The sequence below is a fragment of the Aulonocara sp. 'chitande type north' Nkhata Bay genome, linkage group LG23 (assembly GCF_057382095.1).
Source record: "Aulonocara sp. 'chitande type north' Nkhata Bay isolate Kocher_YH1m ecotype deep benthic linkage group LG23, A_spYH_male_GT1.1, whole genome shotgun sequence".
NCBI classification, from domain to species: Eukaryota; Metazoa; Chordata; class Actinopteri; order Cichliformes; family Cichlidae; genus Aulonocara; species Aulonocara sp. 'chitande type north' Nkhata Bay.
In genome coordinates, this window is record NC_141365.1 from 44,932,718 (window position 1) to 44,956,489 (window position 23,772).

Sequence of the window (23,772 nt, forward strand, 5' to 3'; positions counted from 1 at the left end):
TGTGATTGCAATATGAACCCGGAAGCAGACAAGGGAGAGATGGAACTGAATCTTAACAAAAAAACAAAAACTTCCTTGGGGGGCTCAACCCGGGGTAGCGGTCATGTCCGGTTAGGGGCTCTGTTGGCTCTCAGGTGACTGTTTCCTCGCGGCTGCGTGCAGCGGGGCTAGGGGAGGGTCTGTGCTGACGGACGTGGGTTACTGACCTGGTAGCCTGGCTGCCCCTGGGTGGGTCCGGGATGGGCGTGAGGTTCTGGGGGCGCTCCGTCTCTGGGCTGGGACCCGGACCGGGCCTCGGGGGCTTGGGTCCTGGTTGGTGTGTTGCCGGGGTTGTGGGCGGGTGGGTGCATGGGGGCCCAGCCCTGGAGCAGGGTGCCGCCGGTGCGTCGAGCCACCTGGGGGGCTCTTCAACTGGTGGGGGAGATTGTCACATCTTGCAGGAGCTTTCCTCTCCTCAGGAGCTCCCTCTGCAGGAGGGGGAGATACAGGAGAGGTGGAGGAAGATCTCAGCCTGGGTGTTTATTGTCTTATGTAGACTGGAAGATGAGTGGATGGTGGGGTGGGTGCAGTTTTCTCTGTGGTGGGGTTGGGTGGACTGTCCCGGGCTCTGTGGGGCCGGGCGGCGCTGCTGCACTGGGCCCGGTCTGGATGGGCCTGGGCCCCCTTTCCCTGGCGGGTCGCGGAGTATGGGGGTGCCTACTGGGGTCAGCGGGGGAGCTGGCCCCAGGGAGGGGTCACTTGCCCCTCCCTTCCTTCCCTCCCCATCTCCAGCTGCCTCCCTCTTCCCGCTCCACCACAACCACCCACACATGCAGGGCCTTGGAGTGGGGGTATGTCACCAGGGTGCAGAGGAGGCTACCCCCCCCCCCCCCCCCCCTCTGTCCCCTTCTGGCTGCCTCTGCCTCAATTTTATCCCACAACTTAGACATTCACATTACTCACACTCTCATTACACATACATATAGGATCTTGGGGGTGGGCACGATACCCGGAGTCCAAAGTACCATCAGGGTGTACACCCCACCCCTGGCATCGTTGCCCACCTCTCAATTTTAAATACACGTAGACATTGAGGGCTAGCAGGAGGGACCATGCGCTTACCTGCTGCTCTCTGGCAGGTAGCTCCATGCCCTCCTGGGTTTTAAATGCACCTTAGAACACACATGCATCAACATTACAATGAGCGGGTGGAGGGAGGTTTGGAGTCTTCTCTCACCCCCGTTCTCTGCGACCTGCTGGAGCAGGGGGGCTAGGACTAGGAGGAGGAGTTGGCCGTCCGACTGCGGTCTGGAGTGTGGAGCCTTCCTGCTGCTGCGGAGTCGGGGCGGTCTGCCTCCCCCCACCGCAGGGAAAAGGGTAACACCACCTGGGTCTGGGTGCAGTTCCCCTCTCCAGGGGCGGGGGCACCTAGACCCGGTTTGTAGAGTACGCTTGGGGAGTGTGATCGTGTGTACAGCGTCTCTTTATGTCTGTCTCCACGTTGGTTGAGTGTGGAGTAAGTGCATATGAGAGCATGAGGGTGGGAATGGATGTTTGTATATGTGTGTGCCTGTATGTCTGTGTCTATATGTCAGGTTGGGTGTCAGGCGCCACCTCTCTGGGGACATCTCAGGCCCTCCAAGGTTTGGAGGCCTATCTCCCCCTACCACCACTTCCCCTGCCAGTGGCGGACCCCCTCAGACATCGGTGCGTTGGTGGTTCTTTGTGTCCGGGGATGGGCGTCCAGGTACACACCGGCTCACTCCTTGGCGGCCGCTTATCGGGGCCTGGAGCCTGGGGCTCGCTCGGGCCACTTCGGAGGTGGGGTGCCCCCGGCCTCTCGGCCTGGGGCTCGGTCACTCAGGCGCAGCTGGCTGCCGGCGGAGCACACGGGCGCGTCACTGCAACTCCCCCTGGCTTCTGCTCCGCAGCTGCTGAGTGAGCCCTCATCTGGGACTCTCCTCAGCTCTTTCCGGGACAGTGGCGCAGCTGCCCCTCTGTTGGTCTTCCTTGGTCTCTTGTGTTCTGGGGGCCTCTGGATGTCTGGAGTTTTGATCTCCTCCACACCTGCTTCACGCCCTGGAGGACGGGGCTGTGGCCCCCCCACACCCTCTAGCAGATTATTACATGAAGGAACCTTTTAAAAAACAAAAAACAAGCGCGTCCATGCTCACAGGTGTACACACGGGTGATCACACCCACAAACTACACCCTTTTTGGCTCCTACCTCAAAGCACACTGTGTTCTGTTGATCTTATGTGCTGCACAATAATGTTTAACATTTAGTATTTACTGTCATATTCCCATATATCATTGTGATGTTGTTTATTCTATTACTCTTGTTCTCTTCTGCTTGTTTTCTTTTTTCTTTCTCAGCAGGTGATCCAGGTGATTGATATATGCATTTTTTTTTTCTCTGCCCGTTCTGTTGGTTTTTGTCTTTTGCCCTTCTCCCCCGTCCCTCTTCTCAGCTGTTTCTCTTCCCCTCTTTCTTTCTCCCCTTCTTTCCCCCAGTCAAGTCTGTCCCGTATTCAGTAAGTGAAAATAAAATAAACAATAAAAGGTGAATCAAATGGACCATTACGGCAAGGCTGGGATGGTCAGTTTGGTAAAGTAAATCCGTTGGGCATCTTTCTTTGCCTTTAGACAACAATTCTGATGGCAAAAGAGCCAAACGGGACAGGCCAAAAAAAAAAGAAAAAAAAGAAAAAAAACAAACAAACAAACAAAAAAAACCATTTATTAGGTTGAAAGACACGAACACAAAACAAGGCCCAGCAAACAGGGGCGGAAACTAAAACTAAAACCTATCCTGGGAATAACTCGGTATGACTATGACAACTATGACAAGAAAAACATGAACATGAATCCGAGGAGGTGCATGCGAGAAACTCTGATGAAAAAACATGAACATGAACATGGACCTAAACAGAATCAGGAGATAACCTGAAACCCGGAATAACGTGAACGGAGGAAAACGCACCAACACTGCCCAGAGGAAGACAGCGGACTTAAATACACAGAAGAGAAAGGAGGGAAGTGGAAACACAGCTGACACAAATGAACCTGACACCACAGGGGAAGCAACATGAAACACACTGAACATGGAAACACAACCCTTTCATAATAAAAGACGAAACAAGGAGAGACGTGGACGTGTGATGGGCTGAGTTGCCAAATGGCTGGTAGGCTTTTAGCTAGGCTTTAGCTTCAGCCAAGTGGAAGCTAAATTGGCTAGTCATTCATATGTAAATTAGGTTGTTACCTGAGAATTCTGGAGGGGAGTGGGGGTGTGTGAATGATTGCTGATTTCTAACTGCCAACTGCCTCTTTGTTTGTCTGGGGGGGAGCTGCTAAAAGCGGTGAACTTCCTTTTGTGTTCGTCTTGATGCATTCTCAATCATCCAGGAAAAGAAATCTCCAAAAGTCACCAACTTGGAGTGGTTAGTTTCCTGAGCCACAAGGAAACTTGTGTTTCAGTTTGCCATCTTAGGGAGAAGGAGGATCATCACAGTTTTGGTGGTTGTATGAACTTAGAATGCATAAACTAATAATTTGTTTTAATTAAAAAACTTTCCCTCTGTCATTTCCTGAGTGTTTCAAAATAAAAGTCCTCTCTTTCATGTTTTGAATGTGAGGCTGTTCCTGTGATGCCTTCAAATCTGTTTCAGTCTGCAGATTTTTACATTTCAGACCCAAAGTAACTCAAACATTTACTTAAAAGAGATTTTTGTTCGTCTGGGTTTTCCTGCTCAGCAGCTCTAAACAGGCAAAAGCAGAAACACACAAACAGAAAGAAACAGGAAAATATGTGTTTCTGTGAACAATGCAGCAGCAAAATGAAAGACCAGGATTTATTTTTAATGATTGACCAGTGTTGGGTAAGTTACTTTAAATTAGTAACTTAGTTACATTACTAGTTACTTCTATCAAAAGTAACTCAGTTACTTCAAGTTACTCGTTACTTTCAAAGTAACTAGTTACTAGGGAAAGTAACTTTGGTTTTACTCAGAATTCTCTTGTTAATGTGTTGCTTCCATAACTTTGCCAGTCTTCTAGCTTGCTTACCTGCCACAAGTGCACTGTGCCACCTACCAATAGAAAGGAAAAGATAAGGTGCATATTTCCACGAGAGAAATCCCACGCCTGGACCGCCGTTGACCGCCACCATGATTCTAGCCTACGTCACAGCCTCATGTGCGCCTTTTACATCCAACACAAGAACTGCAGTCGTGGTGCTTTCGATTGTACTCAGAACTCGGAAATTCTGCCTTCTGAATAGGAAGATGTAGGTAACACCAGACTGCAGATGAGCTGCATACAGGGCTGGACTGGGACAAAAAAATCAGCCTGGGCATTGTGACTAGAGACCGGCCCACCATTATAGCAAAAATCCTAAAGCCTTTGAATGAAAACAAACGCTGTTGTGACAGTGATGCTCACTGTCTTGATGGTATATATGCATCAATCTATCAATCGTTTGTTGTAAGATTCAGATAATGATTTTTTAAAAGCGAGACACTTTAAATGAGAATAAGATAGAAAAGTATTTCTTTGTGCCCCCCTTTCCCTGTTAATGCCCTACCTGGCCCCCTGGCAAAACTTTGCTAGACCCGCCCCTGCACAGTTACCAGCTGTCAGCTACCTAAAAAAGGATCCTGGTGTTATTTGTCTCTCAGAAACAGTTCATAACTTCCCTTCAACTCATTCATGTCACCTAAAAGGTAAACCTGTTTCTCCATCACAGCTCTGATGATTCAGTAAGGACATCTCCTGGTTTCATCTTCATGTTTCCCTCTCATCACATAACCAAACCGACATCATGACCAGCAGTTTTTTTGCAGCTGTGGCTCCAGCAAACATCAGCTGATACTAGAAATTAATATGAAATAAATTCTAACAACAGCTGATCAAGCTTAAACGTGCTGCTGTTGTTTAACGTGAACTCCGCTGGTTTCCTCTTTCTGATGCAAAGTGGGCGATAAACAAACAAGAGAGACGATCAGCTGATCATTGATCAGTTTTCATGATTGAAGTAGAAACGGGAGAGGGAGGGGGAGAGAATGAGAGAAGAAGAGGCAGCTGTGCAGCAAAGACACAGAATAACTCCAGCTTTGTGCCTTTTTCATTGTAGCTGAATTACGGGACTAACTGTTCCTTTTCACCTCAATAAGAAACGTGTAATATTTTCTCTGAATACCAGATGAGACGGTTGGCAATTCTAATAACTTATGAACGAAATAAAGTTCAACATCATTAACTTCATAGCACCCACCCAGCTGTATAGAAACTCTGTCATGCTAGCTAGCACGCAGTACGGAAAAAGTCAGAATAACAAAAATAAACTCCACCTAAACTTGGTTTATATCTGACCCAGAGAGACTGCAGGTCATAACTTCTTACCTGAAGTTCAGTTCACACTTGGACCGGCGGCTGCCTCGGGTCTCTTCTCCTCCTGCCTCCCCTTTCCCTCCTCCACCTGCTGGCCTCCACCACTTGCTAATGTTACTGAATCTGTGGAAGCTCCGCGATAGCCACCACACGAAGTAACGAGTAACGAGCCTATCTAAATCCCAGTAATGACTAACGCGTTCCTGATTTTAGCATAATAACTAGTTACCGTGCTCGTTACCACAATAATAACGTAGTTACTGTAACGTGTTACTTAATAACGCGTTAGTCCCAACACTGTGATTGACAAAAACATTAAATGATCATGTTTATTTTCACATAAATGTTCCATCGGTCCTTCTTTTAGAATAAGTTTAGAAATGAAAAATACTAATAACACACCAGGAAAAAGCCAACAGCACGAGTCCTGAAAGGCTTAAAGAGAAAATAAACGCACAAAGAATGAAACAAAAAGGCACAAAACCTCAAAACAAGAGTGAATTAAATCTGAGCGACACACAAAGATGCTAAAAGCCCCAAACATGAACCTGTGAGGTCATTAATACCTGTGTGTGTGCATGTTTACATGTCTTTGTGGGGACCAAAATGCCCGTCCCCACAAGTTTGAAGACATTTTTGAGACTCAGAATGTGGTTTTAGTGTCAGGGACAGTCAGGTCAGGGTTAGGCATTCAGTCTTAATGGTTAGAGTAAAAGGCTGAGGAGAGCATGATGTCAAATAGATGTCCCCACAAGGATATGAAAACACAACCGTGTGTGTGTGTTACTGTGAATTTGTGAGACAAGTGAAGATTTCAGAATCAGTGAGAAATGTTTCACTTCCTGTTGGTGAAGAAGAGCAGACTCCTCTTCAGCCACAGAAATGAAGAAGCTTTTATTTTGTCAGCCTGACAAACACGAGCTGAGCCACGAGCAGAGGCGACCCTGCAGAGGTGAAGGTCACAGTCAGAATCAGCGCCAGAGAACCGCACAAGGACGGCCTCATTGGTCACGGCTGAGTTCATTATGTGATGGTAACAAGCTGATTATTACAGAACAGGAAACACACGTCTGCTCATCAAACACCAGCTGCTGCTGCTTTTATCAGTCTGACAACAAAACCTCACAAGAAAGAAGTTTTTGTGAGTTTGCAGCGTTCCTCTAAACTGAAAACTAAAACAGACTGAAAATGGGAACATGCACCCACACTCGAGAGTCAGGCAGCTTAAATGTGTTTGTCTTCATCTGTAGTCACGTTTCATTGGCTGGAAATGTGCTAACTGGAATCATTCATGAGTCCAGATGAACAAAAACAAGTGTTTACTGCTCCACGCTGCACGAATCTGAATCAAAATCACTCAGACGCGCCCACGTAGGCATTCCACTAAAACCATGTGACCACCTTCACCTTTAAACCCGTCGTGAATATAAATTTAGACTTTTCACTTTATTTTGAAAGAACAGATTTGCAGGAAGTGCGGCTGCTGCAGAAACTCTTCACTTTTCACTGGCTTTAATCTTGAAGGTTTCTCCAGATGTGGAACTTTCATGCTAAACATTCAACATTCTGACGACCGTCTCCGTGTAAAACACTGACAAACTCAAACTTTATACGGTAACTGACAGATTTATTCCTCCATTTTCAGGCATTTCACAATGAACTTGGATTAGTTTGATGATTTTATTCACGTTGGTGAATAAAACCAGCCAAGAGGCTGATTCCTGCAGAGGAGGAGGCAGAGTGGAGGAATCTGCAGGTTCTGTCTCTAACACACAACCAGAGCTTCAATCATAACGAGCACATAATAAAACCATGATCCCCCCTGATCGACTCTTTTAGCCTGTTTCCTCTGGATCGAACAGGATCTAACAAACCCCAGCTTCTGCTGGGACACTGGTCATCATGGGAGGAAAAAGATGGCTGCCGTGTTGCCGTTTCCTGTCTTACACCAGCATTATACTTCCTGTATCTGTGGGTCTTAGTTTTTAATCAGAGGATGAACTTAAAGCTTTCAGTCTGCTCTACAACCCACCACCTATCCACACGTCTGCTAAGTGGACTGGAAATCAGTAAAACTTCTACCAGACTTTAGTAAATATTGCATTAAGATGAGCAGACAGATTTTAATCTCAGCATCGTGCACACAGATTTTTCAGGACACTGGAAGAGTTCCTGCCGTGGATTTAGATGTTAGTGTTGTGTGGATGATCCCATTCTGTGATCTTTGTGTTACTAACACTGATGACACCACCATTATTGGACTCATCTCGGACGGGGATGAGTCTGCCTACAGGAGGGAGGTTGAACGTCTGGTGTCTTGGTGCAGCCACAACAACCTGGTGCTGAATGCCCAGAAGACAGTGGAGATTATTGTGGACTTCAGGACGCACACAGCTCCACTCCCCCCCATCATCCTGTCTGACACCCCCATCACCTCTGTGGACTCATTCCGCTTCCTGGGTACCACCATCACCCAGGACCTGAAGTGGGAGCCCACCATCACCTCCGTCATTAAGAAAGCCCAGCAGAGGATGTACTTCCTGAGGCAGCTGAAGAAATTCAACCTGCCAACACGGACGATGATGCAATTCTACACTGCAATCATCGAGTCCATCCTCACCTCCTCCATCACCGTGTGGTACGCTGGAGCCACTGTCAGGGACAAACAGAGACTGCAGCGTGTTGTGCGCTCTGCTGAGAAGGTGATTGGCTGCAGACTCCCATCTCTGCAGGACCTGTACACCTCCAGGACACTGGGGCGTGCAGCTCGGATCTCAGCTGACCCTTCTCACCCTGGACACAGTCTGTTTGACCTGCTCCCCTCAGGCAGGAGGCTCCGGTCCATTCGCACCAGAACCTCTCGCCATAAGAACAGTTTCTTCCCCTCTGCTGTTGGACTCATGAACAATAACCGTATGACTGTTCCCACCACTAACACATGACCCTATGCTGTGTTCACTGCATCATTCCATGTTTGGCACTGATCACCACCTGCACTCATGTATATATCATGTATATATCTATCTACTTAGCACTTTTAATTCTTATCCTTATTTTTATTTTCATGTCTATTTAAGCGTAATTTATGGCAGTATGTTTGCACTGAAGCACCGCAGCAATTTCCTAATGTTGTAAACCTGCTCAACATTTGGCAATAAAACCCTTTCTGATTCTGATTCTGATGCTTTTACACTTTAGGACCCTCGAGACCTCTGCTGCTCAGCCGTCCTGATCGCTGCCTCCACTTTAACCAGAGGCTGTAACCTCTGATCATTTCACCTGCACCGGCAGTAAAACTCTTCTCCAGAACCAAACGTGCCATAAACCCATCACAGCTTCATCATCAGCTCAGTCTCAGCAACATGCAGACGACCGAGCAGCAGAAACTCTGCAGGGAACGTCTGAAGTCTGTTCTTCAGTTTTCCCAGCTCACTGTTTATTGAACATGAGACAGAAAAATAACTTCACCTTTAATGTGAAACTTTTATCGCCTGTGACATGTTTGCAGGAAGTTTTCATGCTGTGATTTAGTGTCACATCCATAAATATCACACAAGGTAAAAACTACAAGTCCCAGCATCCTCTGTGTTTAGGGAGGAGCAGTGAAAGTGAAAGTGTTGCTCCTCCGTTCAGAGCAGCAGGAGGAGGAAGGTGGAGCTGAGGCAGGTGAGTGTTAACATGAATATGTTTCTTCTTATGACATAAAATAATTCCACGCTGTTCGTGTCTGTGGGTGAAACGTGAGGCCGGTCGGCTCCTCTGAGCGCTGGTTTCCTGTAAGTAGAGAGGAAGTGAGTTTAGCTGAGAGAGCAGGAGGAGAGTGAGAGCTGTGCTGAGGCAGGTGAGTGTTAACACCGCTCTGACATTACTGTGTCTCTGTGGCGGGAACAACAGGCTCCGTCAGTGGAGGCAAAAATAATCAGACTTTGGTTTTTCAAAGGAAACTACTTTATGTTGGGAGAAGCCGCGCGCTCATTGGATAACGACTTGTCAATCTCAAGTTATTAGCCAATGAGCGCGCAGGTTCACAGTAAGACCCGCCCTTATCACGACGGGTTTTAAAACTACAATGGCGACAGAAACTCTGTGAGTGGAGTTCAGGCTGACTTTATGAAAGTGCGACGTTTGAGCCACTTCCTGTTCTCAGTCCCGGCGTCCTGATCACCGAGGTTTCTGTTGCTCTGATGTCTGATATTGATTATATCGGTAAACAGGCTGTAGGCAGAAACATCAGGTCTGATCTGAAAATCCCTTCAGAAACAAACTTTAAGAGTTTTATGTCCGTGAGGCTGTAAAACTGTAACGTGTCCTGTGATCTATAAACACTCTGTGATGAATAATCTGAAGTCATTTTGAGCCTGACAGTAGTTTCCTGTCACAGAGCAGAAGCTGCAGGCAGTTTTTGGCACCTTTATATTTAATTTATTCCAAAATAAATCAATAAAGGTAGAAAAGAACTCTCAGTGACATTAAAAATCTATTTTTAAAGACAGATGTGACCAAGTGCAACAAATATAAGATGAGATGTTTACAGATATTTGAAGTATTGATCATATGTAGAACACAGAGCAGGTCCAATAACAGAGTCATCCTGCTCACAAACAGCAGTTTGGTTTCATGAGCTCACTTCCTGCAGTGATCCTCAGCTTCTCTCCAAAGGAGCCGTAACATGTGGGCTCCTCACCATGATGATGATCCCAAACACACTGAGTTCCTTCATCCACCTGATCATGTACTTATTAAATAATGTGATGGTTTTGGTGTTTTTTAAAGACTTTGAGCCTCTAAAATAACTGGTTTGGACTTTAGGGCCAAAGCTCCAACATTAGAAAGCCGTCAGTGTGATGCTTCCAGTACAACAGCACCTCTGAGTGTGTGTGTTTACCTCTCAGACTAACTCCACCCTGACATCAAGAAGATGGAGGAAGAGGACGGAGCAGCATCCAGCTGTATGTCTGTGAGGAGTGACGGGGTTACACAAACACCTCCACCTTACAGTCATGGACCTGCAGCAACAATGTAAGAACACTACTAACTTTATTAGTCATTTCAACATAACCATGACAGAATCATTGATCTGTGATTGGTTCAAACTGTTTGAGCTGAGTTTGATTTTTATTGACTTGTTTTCTTGCTAAGATCTGAACTCTGTAAGTTTAAGTGAAGTCAGTGCAGCAGAATCAGAGAGAAGAGCTGAGAACAAACTGAGTTCATTCAGAGACAGAAAAACTGGCTGATGATTGGCTGACCTGTCAGCGTTATGAGGCAGACACAATATCACAGAGGGATCAGCTGATCATATGGCTGTCAGAGAGAACTGATCAGTTATTGATGTTTGTGTTTGCAGAGGTCAGAGGTCACAGTCTCCAGTATCCAGCTGTGTGTCTGTGAGGAGTGACAGGTCCAGAAACAGACCTCCACACTTCAGTCATGAACCTGCAGCAACAATGTTCTTCAATCATGGAGCTCAGCTGACCATGTAAGAGAGCTGCTGACTCAGAGTTCAAAGGTTGTTTCTATAAATGTTCTGCCAGTGACATCATAACTTAACCTAACACTGGTCTGTGTATGAAGTATCATTTAGTGGCAGTTGTTAAAGTTGTATAATGATGATGCTAGTTTGGGGTGTATTTTCCTGCTGATGCAAATGCATCTACTTTGCCCTTTGTCTGGTGCTTTGGACAAAGACGTCCAATGAAACTCAGAACAACACAGTTTGCACCACCAGCAGGCAGAGGAAGTGGCTGACATCCAGAAATCCTACCAGTGGCTGAACAAAGCTGGACTGAAAGACAGCACAGAGGCACTAATCATGGCAGCACAGGAACAAGCTCCGAGCACAAGACCCATAGAGCCCGGGGTCTACATGGCTCTTTTTGGGGGGGTTGTGTTGTATTAATAGTGACTTTGTTTCTTTGGACCTGACCAAAATCTTTTGTTTTTCAGTTCAGTTGCAACATTGACTAACACTAATGCAGGGGTCGGCAACCTGCGGCTCTTTAGTCCTTACAGTGCGGCTCCTCGTGGTTTGGGAAAATAAATTAGAAGTATTTAGCTGAAGTGTATTTTATTTATGTTCTTTTTTAACTTGTAGTTCTAAATTGGAAGATTATTGTGATATTGAAATATAAAAAGAAAATTATATTTTATTATTTTTTCATCGTTCAAATAAGCGTCACACTCGCGGAAGCCGGTGTACCCGCCGAAACGCCGTGCATTTATCGAGACTTTCAGCCCCAGGTAGGCCAATTATGGATCTTCGGATCCACATTATGTCAGCAGCTGTTCTCCACCGTGAACTACGTTAAAAACAAACACCGCTCACGCCTCACAGACGACAGCTTACAGTCCTGTAAAGATGAAAGTGACTTCGTACAGCCCCGACCTGCAGACGCTGTGCGCAGAGGTTCAGGAGCAGAAGTCCCGTTGTAAACATATCACGGCAGACCCGACGATGTTTGCATGAACACGCTTTTCAGCTTCTCTTTATTGACCACTTTTCACACACGGTTGCTGTACCCACACAGCCGGCTGTAGCTTTGCAGCTAACAGCTCGACACACACCAACACAACAGCACAGACGTTAAGGCGGCGAGGCGTGATTGTGGGTGCCGCTCACGTGCGTCCGCCTCCCCTGCAGCGGCGCTGCAGACCACGCCCCGCCACACACATTAACCAGGTAAAATACATATTTAGGCAGAATTTTGCAAATATCTATTTTTCATCTTTCAGCAGCATAGAGCTTTTTTCCAATTATTTTTTAAAAGTCAGGTCAAGGCTCCAAAAGCCCAAAGGAGATATAAGGGTGGCGGCTCACAGCAGTTTTTGTTTGCTACATCATTTTAGTTCAGCTGGGTGTCTTTCCTTTTGTTATATTTCTTTAAGAGTTCAAATGTGTTCATTACATAAATAACATGTAATTTTCTCTGTAGCACTTCATGGATTTCATAAGCAACACACCTTAGTTGTTCACACAAAGCATAAAGGTAAAAAACAGTATATACAGTGTTATCTTCATTCTAGATGTCAAAAAGTATTTGTGGCTCCCAGTGTTTTCTTTTGCGTGGAAACTGGCTCCAAATGGCTCTTTGGGTCCTGAAGGTTGCTGACCCCTGACCTAATGGTATATTTTTTTTAGCTGGATCGTTCTATAAAAACATGAATCAAATCTGAGAAAAGTTTCCACCTGACCTGTTGAATGTTATTGAAGCCAGAAGTTTGCCTTCATACTGTGTTTCTTGCATGCCTTTTGTGGTGTACTAATTGATGTGAAATGAATGCAATGTGGTTGTGTTTGCAGAGGTCAGAGGTCACAGTCTCCAGCATCCAGCTGTGTGTCTGTGAGGAGTGACTGGTCCAGAAACACACCTCTACAATTCAGTCATGAACCTGCAGCAACAATGTTCTTCAATCATGGAGCTCAGCTGACCATGTAAGAGAGCTGCTGAGTCAGAGTTCAAAGGTTGTTTCTATAAATGTGTTCTACCAGTGACATCATAAATGATTCCTAATGGTGGTCCGGGTACGATAATGCTAGTATCAATCGTAGTAGTAATGCAATCCAAGGTAATGATTTCTTCTCTGTTGCTGTGAACGTCTCTGCAGCCGTCTGTACTCTAATCTGAGACAACTATTACTGACAGAAACCATCACATCATCCAGTTTGTGTGTTTGCAGCTGCTTAAAAGATTTTAAAGAGAGATTAATCAGTAATTCATGTGATGTGTTTGTGTTTGCAGAGGTCAGAGGTCACAGTCTCCAGCATCCAGCTGTGTGTCTATGAGGAGTGACTGGTCCAAAAACAGACCTCCAGTCTTCAGTCATGAACCTGCAGCAACAATGTTCTTCAATCATGGAGCTCAGCTGACCATGTAAGAGAGCTGCTGACTCATTTACGGGTGTTTGAAATTCTGTGACCACTTTGTAATTTTAGTTTATATTTTAAAGTGTTTTTATTTGTAGTTGCCTGTATTTTTATTACACTGTGTGTAACGTGGTGGTTTGTGCTGTTTGGGATCGTTTTGGTGTATTTGTGTCAGAACATCAGATAAATGATTTCATCACATTTTAAAAGAAAGTATCAGGATAATAATCTGAACTGAGTCATCAGAAATAGAAAGATGGTCTCAACAGGCCACTGAGCTGATCTCCAAAGAAATGCAGAAGATTGAAGAGTCCGAGGCTGTTTATTTGTCACAGGCATCGTCATACACGTACAACACAGTGAAATGTGCTGAGCTGCTCCTGTGACTGGACAAAACATTAGAAACAATCATTAAATGAAATAATGAAACATTGTGCAGATGTAATGTTAAAGTGCTTTGTGCCACATTAGCACAGCATGTACTGACAGAGCAGTGCAAGCAGAACAAAGCAAATGAGCAAAGTGATGTAAACAGAGTAACTGAACAGAGTGAGCAGAGTAATATCAGCAGTAATGAAGCAGCAGGATCAGTGTAGCAGCGTGTGACGTCATAATGAATCAGGTATGATCTGAAATATGACAGTGAGACAAGAACATGATGTAAGGTCCTGTTTAAACCCTGATGGTGATGCTATGAGGGGAGCATGTTCTGATTTAGGACTTGGATGGTCTGAGGATAGAAGCTCCTCTCTGTTTGTGTCCTGATGGTGCAGAAGCTTCTGCCTGATTGTAGAAGGAGCTGAAGCCAGCATCATCCCAGAGGTGAAGCTCCTCTGTGTGCAGACCTGAGGTCAGATTCCTCCAGGCTGATGTTCAGGATCTACAGAAACGTGTGGTTGTAGTTATTGCTGCACTGTGTGCTGACAGCAGATACTCAGAACAAAGCGCTGCACACGTGTTCTTTACAAACATCTGTACATATCAAATATGGATCATGGCAGTGAATGAACACGTTTCTGTCATTTGTTTCATTGGCTTCTTTTTTCTGCCTGTGTTCATGTGATTAATGTCTAACACATAAACAGGTTTGTAATCAAACATCACATCATCAGGGAGGCATCATGAAACAAAGTTACTGCTGGAGGCTGAACTCAATTTGGTGGCAATGTTCAAAAATATCACTCAGATCATTTCAAAGCTTTTAGTTCTTCTTCTTCACTTCTGTAAAAGAATAGAAAGGAAATCAGAACCAAGAAGTTCACTTCCTGATGACTGAACTCTTTCAAAATAAAGCTGAAAGCTCTGAATGTGACACCGCTGCTCCACCACAGTTTTTAGAGGAGGTCAAAGGTCAGTTCAGAGTGATGGATCCCAAACTTCCAGTACATCCAGTGAAGGACATAATCAGCTCTGTGATGAAGGCTTTTACTGTGGAGTTTGTAGGCTGATCACTCTGTGTTTAATAAGACAGGCAGGAACAGCAAAGGAAACTTGGATTCTGAACTCAAACACAAGTTTCTCCACTTTGACTTTTCTCTGTGACCATCAGAGCTTCTGCACAGTGTCATCAAATCTGGATGTTTGTCACTGACAGTCAATGATTTTAGTGATAAAGAAATGTGTTCACAGAGGGAGGAAGAGGAAGAGGAGTGGTGTCTGTGAGGAGGAGCAGCTGTCCTGCTGTGCTTTGTGTCAGGACGTCCTGAAGGATCCAGTCTCTACCAGCTGTGGACACTGGTTCTGCAGACAGTGCATCTCCTCATACTGGGACCAGTCTGCTTCATCAGGAGACTGGTCCTGTCCCCAGTGTGGAGAAAGATCCAGAAGCAGAGCTGGACTGCAGACAGCCAGTCAGAGCAGCTGTGTACAAAGTAAGACTGAACATCTGTCTGCTGATGGACTCATTTCTGAAAACTGGACTTCTTGTTGTTGTTCAGACATTGAAGAGTTTTCTTTCTGTTTTTCTTTCTTTCAGCAGATGTTGGTCTGCAGGAGGTTTTAGATGAACATAAGATCAGTCTGAGGAGGAGATGTGAACGTGTGACTGAAGGAAGTGATGAAACAGGAAGTAGAACCCTCCTCAACAGGATCTACACTGAGCTCTACATCACAGAGGGACAGAGTGAAGAGGTTCATAGCCAACATGAGGTGAGGCAGCTGGAGACAGCTTCCAAGATGGACGCCCTCCATGACACTCCAATCAGGTGCCAGGACATCTTTAAAGCCTTACCTGACCAACAGAGACCCATCAGAGTGGTTCTGACCAACGGCGTGGCTGGTGTTGGAAAAACCTTCTCAGTGCAGAAGTTCACTCTGGACTGGGCAGAGGGCTTGGAGAACCAACATGTCAGTGTGGTGGTTCTGCTTTCATTCAGGGAGCTGAACCTGATCAGAGATGAGCAGTACAGTCTTCTGGAGCTGCTCCATGTTTTCCATCCAACATTACAGAAGGTCACAGCAGAGAAGCTGGCTGTCTCTCAGCTTTTGTTCATCTTTGACGGCCTGGATGAAAGCAGACTTTCATTGGATTTCACCAACAGGAAGCTGCTGTCTGATGTCACACAGAAGTCATCAGTCAGCCAGCTGCTGACAAACCTCATCCAGGGGAATCTGCTTCCCTCGGCTCTCGTCTGGATAACTTCCCGACCTGCAGCGGCCAATCAGATCCCTCCTACATGTGTTGACAGGCTAACAGAAGTACGAGGCTTCACTGACGCCCAGAAGGAGGAGTACTTCAGGAGAAGATTCAGTGATGAAGAGCTGTCCAGCAGAATCATCTCCCACATGAAGACATCCAGGAGCCTCCACATCATGTGTAGAATCCCAGTCTTCTGCTGGATCACTGCTACAGTTCTGGAGCACATGTTGACTACAGAGCAGAGAGGAGAGCTGCCCAAGACCCTGACTGACATGTACTCACACTTCCTGCTGGTTCAGACAAAGAGGAAGAAGAACAAGTACCACGAGGGACATGAGACGAGTCCACAGGAGCTGACGGAGGCTGACAGGGAAGTTCTTCTGAAGCTGGGGAGGCTGGCGTTTGAACATCTGGAGAAAGGAAACATCATGTTCTACCAAGAAGACCTGGAGCAGTGTGGTCTGGATGTGACAGAGGCCTCGGTGTACTCAGGAGTTTGTACAGAGATCTTCAAAAGAGAGTGTGTGATCTTCCAGAAACCAGTCTACTGCTTTGTTCATCTGAGCATCCAGGAGTTTCTGGCTGCAGTCTACATGTTCCACTGTTTCACCAACAGGAAGTCAGAGGTGCTGAAGAACTTCCTGGGAAAAAAATACAGAGAGTCATCTCTGGATGATTTTTTGATGGAAACACTAATAAAATCCTTCAGGAGTAAAAATGGTCGTCTGGACCTGTTTGTCCGCTTCCTTCATGGCCTCTGTCTGGAGTCCAACCAGAGACTCTTAGGAAGTCTGCTGGGTCAGACAGAGAACAGTCCAGAAACCATCCAGAGAGTCATCAAGAATCTAAAAAAAAGGAAGACAAAATCCTCTCCTGACAGAAGCATCAACATCTTCCACTGTCTGATGGAGATGAACGACATCTTATTATCTCAGGAGATCCAAGAGTTCCTGAAGTCAGAGAACAAATCAAAGAAACTCTCTGAGATCCACTGCTCAGCTCTGGCCTTCATGCTGCAGATGTCAGAGGATGTTCTGGATGAGTTGGACCTGAAGAAGTACAACACAACAAAGGAGGGACGACTGAGACTGATTCCAGCTGTGAGGAACTTCAGAAAGGCTCGGTGAGTCCAGATGTGATCATTAATATTATCAGTTGGTGATAGTTTAGTTACTCAGTCATAAACTGCAATCATTTCTTATTTGAGGTCACACTAGGGCTGCCACAAACGATTATTTTTGTGATTATTTGACTAATCAGATCAAAAATAAAACATACAGCTTATTGCACCAGCATGCATCTGCTGTTATATAACTATCATTAGCTTACAGCTAGAGTTTTTAAGGTATGTGCTAACTAAAAATAAAGACCAGATGATAGTTTATTAAACTTTTAATGAAATTTGCAGATTGTAGCAACAAACAGAAAGGCCCCCAAAATGTGTGCCGAGTTCTTCAGTGTGATTTCTCCACGGTGAAAGCACACTCTGCTCCACATAGTTATGAAGATCTTGATTAACCACATTAGCTTCACATTAGTAACTTTGTCCTCGACAGCTCGGCCATCTTCAGAACCTGCCCAGGAATTGAACTGCACATGTGCACTGGCTCCAGACGTGGGGTTGTCCTGCATAGTCAGTGGTGTCAGTAGATCATTAAGTAAAATAATATGTAACTAGATTCCTTTGAAAGAGCAACCATGGACGACAAAGCTGGGCGGAGTCTGCTCTAAGACACCAAATGAGCAAATGTTTGCTGACCTGTATCAGTGATCACCTTTTTGTTGGCCTGGTCCCCCAGTCCTCCCACTCCCCCCGGTCCTCGGTGGATGCTGTCACTTCCTCTGACACTGGCTCACCATTTATGTTGTGTCAAAAATCAAACGTGAAGATCTAATTTACTCTAAACTCTCTGACTGTTACTAATATAGTCATAAAATATGCAACAACCACTGGAGATGGAGATGAAGCTTCAACTTGCAGAAAATAGTTTATTAAAATCAGTTTGAATAAACCCAAGGCTCAGAGCAAAAGAGACAAAAGCGCCCCCAAGTGGTCAGACAATAGACGAACAGAATAAACCCTATCAAAGACAAACACGCTGGAAGCATCTTTTCTAACACTCCAGTATTTATTAGCATTTATTATAAATTTATTGTGACTTTGAAGACGTTCAGTGTTTCCTTTGGTATAACGGAGGTCTGACTACAGTCCAGTAAACACACTGATTAGGATTATAGATTAAACTGCAGTAATACTTTCACAGTGTGCAGTGATGCACAGGTCCGAGTGGTTTTACACTGAAATTCTCAACAACAGGAAACTATAAGAATTTGTTACTCTAATAATAAACATAGAAGAAGAAAAACATTTTTCATTTAGAGTTGATGAATATAAATGAATTTGAACTTTACAAACCAATCAAAGACAAACTGATCCATGTGAGTTTATAACAATATTCAAAGGCTGCTGCTGGACACAGACAGGTAACATCATTTTGACTTGCTGTCACCTGGATCTGGAGTCATAAACACTGAAGCGCTGAACATTAATACAAGTGTGTTTCTGCCAACTAGTGATAAACCTGCAGACTAATGGCACAGAAAGCTAAAACGAGCCAATCATTTCTGTGTTTAGTTCCCCTGAAATCAGATGTGATATCAGCAGCTCTGAGTTCATTCATCATTATTGTCCAGTGATGAGATTTCTGCTCCGTTTGGTGACAGTCAGCAGATTTTTCCTGAGTGTGGACGTGAACAGTCGTACCTGACAGCAGCAGGTAGCAAACAGAGATCGTCTTTCCAGCTGGAACTCTTCACTGAGCTGAGCTCATTCAAAATGTTCTGGATTCAAGACAGGAAACAGTCCACATGTGTGTCTTCACTCTGACTCTGGATCAGATCTCACTGACAGACTGTGGACATTATGGAAGCCTAAATGTGACACCATCTTCCTCCTTCATCTGCAGATTAAAGCCAAACAAAGATTCTCATTAAAAGTCTGCAGGTCTGAGAGAGACTGAATCGTTGTGTCATGTCAAACACAGTAAGAGGAGCTGAAGCACAGATGTGAAGAGCAGATGTTCATCAGATTATGACCTCACTCTGTTTTGTCTTCATATACATTCAGTCTGTGTTTATAATGCAGACTTTCTGCTTTTATAATAACACATTTTGTATTTTCTATGATCACAGACTGGCTGACTGTGGACTCTCAGGGACTCATTGTGAAGTTGTGGCCTCGGCTCTGAAGTCCATCCCCTCCCATCTGACAGAGCTGGAGATGAGTAAGAACGAGCTGCAGGATTCAGCAGTGAAGCTTCTGTGTGCTGGACTGGAGAGTCCAAACTGTCGACTGGAGACTCTGAGGTGAGTTCACTGACTGCAGCTGTTGTTGTTTTTCTATATTTCAGATCTTTGATATTTGAAACGTTCTTTAGTTCCTAAATGTTCAGGATGTGTCTGAAGAGAAATGTGTCTTTGAGTGCTTTCAGAAATGTTGTGTCTTTCCAAATGACTGAACAACAGTTTTCCTCTTGGCTCCAAATAGAAGTGACAGACTTGAGCAGCGTTCATTTAAAGGCTGACAGAAGTGGAGTGGTGACGGGGAGATGTTTGTCAGGACAGCTTTTCAGCCTCCACAGGTTCATGTTGTGCTCCATCAGTCAGTGAAGATGAAGTCAGTACTGGTGAGGCTGTAGAGTGTGTGAGGGATGTGAATGAGGCTGTTGGAGATCTGATGATAGCAGATAAAAACAGGCTGCAGAGACTTTGAGCTTGTGTGGAAACAGACAGAGAAAAGAAAGACATGAATGTCAAAGCTAATAAAGGTGAAGTTAGGAGCTGTGATGATGTTCATGTATCAGAAGCTGATCGGGCTGCTACAGAGACGACCCACACAGCTGCTGTGGTGAGGTTTGTGTTAAAGCAGAGGAACACAGGCCCAAACATGACAGCAAAGCAGGTTTCAGGCTCTGTGAGAGGATTTCAAACAGAAGCTGGAGAAGAGAAAGGACTACAGAAAGAAGGCAGCTGAGACCAGTCCAAGTGTTTCCATGGAGCCCAGTCTAACATTCATTCATACACTAACGTACAGAAGTGAACGGGAAAATGAATCCATAGTTTCAAATGTAGAAATAGTTCTCAGTTCATTTACAGAGTTTAATACATTTCATGAGGAAATGTTCAGTTCGATTCAATTCGATTGGAATCTGGGAAATTTTGCCTCAGACAGAAATATTATAATTCAGTACATTTACTGAATTTTCTAAACTTCTACATTCTGAACCTTCTTCAGCTCTGAACAGATGATGAAACACTGAATGATGTCAAGCACTTTGTCTAATAAACTTACATCTTTCATTCTCTATACAGATTGAAGAGCTGTGGTTTGTCAGATATTGGCCTTGAATATCTGGCAGCAGCACTGAAGTCCAACCCCTCGTATCCCACAGAGGTGGACCTGAGTGGAACCTACAGCAACCTGAAGGGTTCAGGAGTGAAGCATCTGTGTGATTTTCGGGAGAATCCACGATGTCGATTTGAAACTCTGAGGTCAGTCAGCATGTTTTAGTTGTGCTGAGATGAATATGATGTGAAAGTTTTGCTGACACTAAACTGCAGACATCAGGCTGATATTATACTGATCCACACTGAGGATCTTCATGGTAAAGTCTGTTTTCTTCTTCTCTGGTTTAGTCCATTGACTGCAGCAGAACAATGTTCACATTTCAAACAGTGATACTCAACGTATGGCCCACGGCCCACACGCGGCCTGCCCACCTTTCCTGATTCAGAGAGAGGGGACCCTGATTAACTGTGTAGCTTCTTCCTCACAGTTCTAAGTATCAGACACAACAATGAATAATCCACAGCTGACTGTCTTTAGCAGGTCAAAGGTCACGGCACACAGCACTCTGTGAAACAGTTTGGAGCAGGAATTCTTGCACATTTACAAACTGACACTGCTGCACGGCATGCTGGGTAATGCTAGCTGCTCAGGTATGGGCGTGCTAATGGCTGTGAGGCTCTGTGGCTGCAGAACACCGAAGAAGAGAAAAGAGAGGTGGAGGATGAAGAAAAGAGGCGGACATGAAGCAGAAGTTTTGCTCCAGAGAGGAGCTGTGTCTGTGTGGGCAGGGCTCAGACAGCTCCGCCCACACAGTGACAGTGAAGCAGGTGAAGAGTAATAAATGAAGACAGCAGACAGTATTTGATAAGCTGATGTACAAACATGTAGGTCGTGTCCAAATTCATGGGCTGCATCCTCCTGAGGCCGCATTTGTAGACCGATTACGTCACAGCGACACGTCGAAGGCTGTCCAAATTCGTAGACTCCTCCGAATGCAGCCAACAAATGCGTCCTCCTTTTCCCAGAATTCATAGCGCGGCCCAGCCAAACTCCAGTTTCCAACAATGGCGGCCGCTACTAAGTTTTAAAATTACTCATACTAATCTTTTTCGGTCACAAAATAAACTTTTAACATATTTTCAGGCGAGAAAGTAGCTGTGTAAACATCAAATATCTGCTCGGTTTATCAAGATACCGCATATTTGCAAAAGTGCTTCGACGTTTTCGGAGACGTCTGCTACCCACCAGCTCGATAGCTCGCCGGGAGCTCGAGGGTCACTGAAGCCGCCGAGAACGGCACAACTCCCGGCACATCATTTTCAGATCACCGCGGACTTTCGCTACTCAGGTTAAACGTGATATATAAGTCACTTAGACAACCTCAAAATGTTATTGTTTGGCTTTTTTCAGTGTTTTGTTTGTTCGTGAGTAAATCGGTTTGGCTGAGATTAAAGTTATTAGATTAGATAAAATAAAACTTTATTAATCCCCCAGGTGGGTTCCTCCTTGGTCTTTACAAAGCTGACTAAACGTCAAACAGAAAACTGATTAAACAGAAGTATGAGACGGTCGAGAATTTACGCCAGTGTCCTGTTATATTTTAGATAGCAAGGAGCAGACGGCTGAGTTTATTAAACTCCACCGAGACAGCGGTGACGCTAATCAGAAGGCTAGACCGTCCAATTTCCCCAGCCGTTTATTTCCAGCCTACCCGACCTTCTGAGGACCCAGCCCACGTAGACCGCAAAGGCCGGGTCCTCGGGAGGATGCAGCCCATGAATTTGGACACGACCGTAGAATGATGGTGGCAGCTACAGAAACAGGTCCATACAGACTGAAGCGTGTCTCAGTCTGAATGTACACTGCTGTTATAAGAGCTGTGGAAACTCAGGTCAAAAGGACGTAACCACACTGCTGACAGTTCCAGGACATTCACAGAGTTACAGCATCATTTGTGACCATAAAGACAGAAAGCTCATCCAAATCCTGGGATTAAAAGTCTGTCCTGGTGGTGTCCAGTCAAACACGTCTCTGTGAAAGCTTCAATCCAACAGGCTCCAAAGTCCTTCTGCTCATTTCCTCGCCGGGTTCTTGATGCTCCTGTACCATCTCTCTGTCATCCTCCTCGCTCCCTCTTTGCACTCACAGTCTTTGTGCATCATTAACACTCACATGTGGAAAACCAAAGTTTTACTGGGCAGAAGATGATCATCAGTGACTCTGTCTTTAAAACACTCTTGTTAGAAATGTACGACTTTAATGTGAAACATTCAGAGTTTTTTCTCTTGTTGTGTTTGTTTGAAGCTGCTTCCTGTTGGCTTCAGCTGTTTGGAGTTTCCATTTTCTAAACTTCTACATTCTGAACCTTCTTCAGCTCTGAACAGATGATGAAACACTGAATGATTTCAAGCACTTTGTCTAATAAACTTACATCTTTCATTCTCTATACAGATTGGAGCGCTGTGATTTGTCAGAGATCAGCTGTGATTATCTGGAAGCAGTGCTGAAGCTCAACCCTTCGTTTCCCACAGAGGTGGACCTGAGAGACCACAAGCTGCAGGATTCAGGAGTGAAGCAGCTGTGTGTTCTTCTGGAGAATCCACAACATCAAATTGAAACTCTGAGGTCAGTCTCCACGTTTTAGTTGTGCTGACACTGTCGATCTGTGGAACTAAAACCTTTATACAGGAAGTCTGGTTCAGCTCTTTGTAGACCTTCTAATCTCTGATGCTCTGAGTCTTACTCAGTAGATGATGCAGAGTTGTGAAGCCGATGTGGGTGAGGACACTCACCCAGCTCTAACTACTTTGACGTCCAGGCGGCTTCCCTGCTTGTCCTGATACAAACAAACCTGAGTAACCTTGCAGGTCAGATCTCATCAGTCACACCTGTTATGGCAGCTCTCCTCTAGATTGTAGTTCTTGTTAACCTGGGATGGTTTTAGAAGCCTGGACCACAGACTGCAAGGGAAGATATTACTGGGAAAGGCCAAAGCAACCTATTAGACCCATTAAACACTAACATAGATGAATACTCAGATTTAAACCTTTATTGTTTCACAAAGGGTTAAAAAGGGAACGTCCACAGTTTAGACTGCAGCAGATTTTATTAAAGCAGTTTGACAGGAGCAAAGCAAAAACACAAAGAATAAGTGTTTCACATATTAATACATATAACATAATAATAAAAGAAAAGCAAAATAATGATACAAAAGAATGAAAAAGTTGTCCAGAGCAGCAGGATGTCTGAGGTCTGCAGAAACACAAAAACACAGCAGCTAAAAATAGTTGTTGAAAGAAAACGAGGTGGGAGCTGCTGATTCCTGAGCTTTGATACTGGATTAGCTTCAGTAGTTATTCCCATCACTGCTGTAGGAGCTACATTTAGTCACAGCTGATTGTCTCCTTTGACCAATCAGAAGACTACTGTTGTAAAAACAAGCAGACAAAGAACCAATGAGAGTGAAGAACAGGATAAAGAGCTCGTGTGATGGAGGCAAAGCAATAATCAGCAGACTGTAGCAGTTTCTATCTGGATGAAAGTAGAAGGAGC

At 44.9% G+C, this 23,772-nt stretch overlaps 1 protein-coding gene across 3 annotated transcripts in view; it reads left to right on the forward strand.

The window, feature by feature from the left end:
- The window catches only part of LOC147302735 (protein NLRC3-like), a 330,634-nt gene extending 307,770 nt beyond the window's left edge, over positions 1-22,864 (forward strand). Inside the window, exons 4-8 of one of the 3 annotated variants that reach the window (XM_086284383.1) lie at positions 10,718-10,849; positions 13,110-13,241; positions 14,864-15,105; positions 15,210-16,995; positions 19,065-19,242. In XM_086284383.1, the coding sequence (XP_086140509.1) occupies positions 10,718-10,849; positions 13,110-13,241; positions 14,864-15,105; positions 15,210-16,995; positions 19,065-19,242 (2,470 nt within the window). Of the gene's footprint in view, positions 1-10,717; positions 10,850-13,109; positions 13,242-14,831; positions 15,106-15,209; positions 16,996-19,064; positions 19,243-20,243; positions 20,443-22,671 lie in introns of those variants that run through there. The other 2 variants (XM_086284386.1, XM_086284379.1) reach the window with 2 other exon arrangements.
- Positions 22,865-23,772: the final 908 nt, after the last annotated feature.